The following is a 3,252-nucleotide window of genomic DNA, read 5'->3' as shown; positions in this document are numbered from 1 at the left end:
ACAAACCAGCCAAACAAACAAACACATAAAGCAGATGCAAAAAACAAAATTTACCATTTTTAAAAAAGCAAACAAAACTGACGTGAGACAGACAGACAGACAGACAGACAGACAGACAGACAGACAGACAGACAGAGGGAGAGACAGAGGGAGAGACACACTACTAGAGACAGAGACACAGAGAGAGAGACGCACACACACAGAAAGAAAGAGAGAGAGAGGGGATGGGTGGGAGGGGGGAAGAGAAGAGGGAGAGGGGCGGCCTGGGCTTCATTTATGTATCACAAGGCATGTTATTCTGAGTCTGTTTTACTTGGACCACGATTGCTATCTTTTAATTGCTCCCAGGAGAGGCATATTTTTGCCGTCCTGCGGCATTTTATTGCTTAGTGTTTGTTTGGTTTTTTTCTGATATATAAATACAGCCTTTTAGTTTATGTATTATTTGGTGTTATTCTTTGTTGTTGTTTTTTACATAAATATCACCCTCTCCCTTTTAAGTGGTTTGACTTTCACTGGGTTTTTTCCCGGCTGAAACAGACCCACTGCACAACAGTGGTGGGTACGCCCTCTATCATAATGGAGCGACAATCATGAATATTCATGTTCAAATGTGAAAATGAAATATTTACCTTAGTGTATCATTGTTATTTTTCTGTCTTTCTCCTTTCCGCTAACCACTGTGCTTTCAAAATGACTTTTTGTGTCTATCAGTACCTTTATTATTTTTGGTGTTTTTTTAAAGGAAGACATGCATGCTTTTTTTTCAAAATCCGTTATGCACAGATTTAGCAATCATTTAAGGGCATTTTATATGACTTTGGGTGTCTTGTACGTTATTCGGGAAGTCAGATGTACTTAAGTTCTGCGCTCTTGGCAAATTTTTACACGTTAGGCTATCACCACCCCATATAAAGCGTTATTTTAGTGCTGGCGTAATTTTCTTATCTATAGTCCTACAGAGTTAATATTTTCACAAAGTAAAGTCAATATAGGTAGTTGCAACCTGAAAGAGGATTGTTTTGATATCGTTTATAATAAGCGAGATATCCCGGATTTTAACGTATGACTTGGTAAAACACCGAAGTTTTCCTTAAAATCACTCCGTCTGAGGCATAAGAACGTAGAAATATGAAAAATATTCCATAAATTAAAAAAAGCAACCTCTAACAGGTTGCAACTACGCCAGTTGCCAACACTGAGGACAATTTTCAAGGGAATCCTATAAACAGGCTCCGAAGTATCGCAGCACTAAAACCCCATACCCCGAAAAATATCGCGTTTTAGAGAAAACGAAAGAAGAAAAAAACGCAACAAGGAAAAATGCGTTCTCATTGTTACAACCGCAGAGAGATCAAAGCAATGTTCGTCCTTTTCAGTATCTACCACTGCACTATATTGATTACCGAGTTTGGAATAGAACTTTGTAAAATGAAATAAGAATGCAGTTTGGAATAATGACATAATACCATATAATTCAAGAGAATAACACAAGGAAAGGGGGGAATAGGTTACCTCAAAACTTGAAACTGTGCAATCAGTCATACTTCATTGAGAATAATAAAGCGATAAGAGAAACACATCTAAACACTGAAGTACATTTCTCAACAGGTGGAATTTTCAGGATAAAATTTGCGTAGGTTGAGAGATGGGTTTTTTTCTTTTTAAAATATACAAGATGCAGACCCGTTCTACGAACGGTGATGTAGGTCTTCTTGCAGGTTTTAACTATTAGAACGTAAATTCTGATTAGTAGTCGCCTTTCTCCGTTTCATCTCGTGTTCACCTCTGTTTCGTGGGGTTAAACAAACTCGACGTTTAGGGTTCATCTTACTACATTATTAACTAATATTCCATGGGAAGCTTTACTCCGAACAGGTCTCGATCTATATTGACATCTTCTTCCTAACTGCTCCAAATCAGTCTTCAATTCTGTGCTCCAAAAACATCTGGGCCTGGGATATTATAGAGATCTAGATCTAGGGCTTTGCTCTATAAAAATCTACGCAGAAATTACGCTCCAAATTTTGAAAACGTCGTTACAGCGAAGCGAACATTTGTAGGTTTGAACGAACTCAACGTTTTGGGGACATCACTACACCAAATACAACTGGAAAAAGTCAATACAATGAAGTTTGACCTGAAGTACCCATCGACACTACGAGGCACACATCCAAACAGAGTTAGATATCGAGATTCTGTCCAAGACAAACTTAAGATTTACAAAATGGGGCGTCATGTGTCCTGCATCATAACTAAACTGTCAGAAACACATCATTCTTGATTTTTTCACGGTTTGGAAGAGAAGGTGCTTGCGGTTACAACGATACTAAACATTTTAGGGTCACGCTGAGACACGTTGTTGTCGTCATCGTCTAATTATGGGCTCATTTTGGGCAAATTTGATGAAAAATGGCCCTTACTTTGAGGAAGGTACCCTAAAAGAAATGACCAGTAAAAACGATTTTTACAAATATTTTCAAATGGAGATCAGGGGGTATCGGTTCCTAAGATATTCAGGTACCCGAAAATGTAAAAAGTTGAAAATCGATATTTTATACAAATGGCCACTTCCTATTTCCTCCTTTGCATACTTTTTACATGATAGTGACTCTGTTCACGACTCTATTTAAGATGGCCACTTTCTTTCTCGAAAATGGGTGGCCGGGCCGTTTTACACTTTCCGACCATACTTCCTTTCAGGTGCGGGTGGCTACAGGGCGCCACTGGTGGGACCTACTTCTTTACTGTCCCTCTGCTATTTAGCGCCAATAAAAATGGCAGCGCATGCTTCCCAGGAAATTGAGATTGTTTCAGAATGATAGCTGGTCTGCTGGGGTAATAATGTAAATCGTGAAGCGCATAGAGCATGCTGTTGAGCGGGAATTAACGCTATACAATTGCGATCTATTATATATTATTGTTTCTGTCTGTCTTACATTTCCCCCGCACTAAATGGCCATTATCATGTTCATGAGCTTCTCTTTACTCAAACAAACAAACAATTCGTTGCAGGTAAAGGTTCCCCAGCTCCGTCGGCCGTTCCTCTACCCAAGTCCTCGGACAAGAGCAGTCTGGCAGCTGCCCGCAGGCGCGTCATGCAGCGACGCCTCCCCGTTGCCATAGTGATCGGGGCTCGTAAAGCGGGGACGCGGGCCCTGCTGCGGTTCATCGGCCTTCACCCTGACGTGGTCACCTCCAAGAGAGAGCCACATTACTTTGATAGGTTGGTGGGGTTGTTTTTTTCTTTGG

General features: G+C 40.3%; 1 protein-coding gene across 1 annotated transcript in view; it reads left to right on the top strand.

Moving 5' to 3' along the window:
• The window catches only part of LOC101860577 (heparan sulfate glucosamine 3-O-sulfotransferase 1), a gene marked incomplete in the record, with an annotated part of 35,737 nt that overhangs the window by 16,912 nt on the left and 15,573 nt on the right, over positions 1 to 3,252 (top strand). Inside the window, 1 exon segment of the mRNA XM_013083386.2 lies at positions 3,016 to 3,226. Coding sequence (XP_012938840.1) covers positions 3,016 to 3,226 — 211 coding nt within the window.

This window comes from Aplysia californica, unplaced genomic scaffold (genome assembly GCF_000002075.1).
Source record: "Aplysia californica isolate F4 #8 unplaced genomic scaffold, AplCal3.0 scaffold00228, whole genome shotgun sequence".
Taxonomy (NCBI): Eukaryota; Metazoa; Mollusca; class Gastropoda; order Aplysiida; family Aplysiidae; genus Aplysia; species Aplysia californica.
The sequence above is the reverse complement of the archived record's forward strand: the minus strand, read 5'-3'. Positions and strand labels throughout refer to the sequence as shown.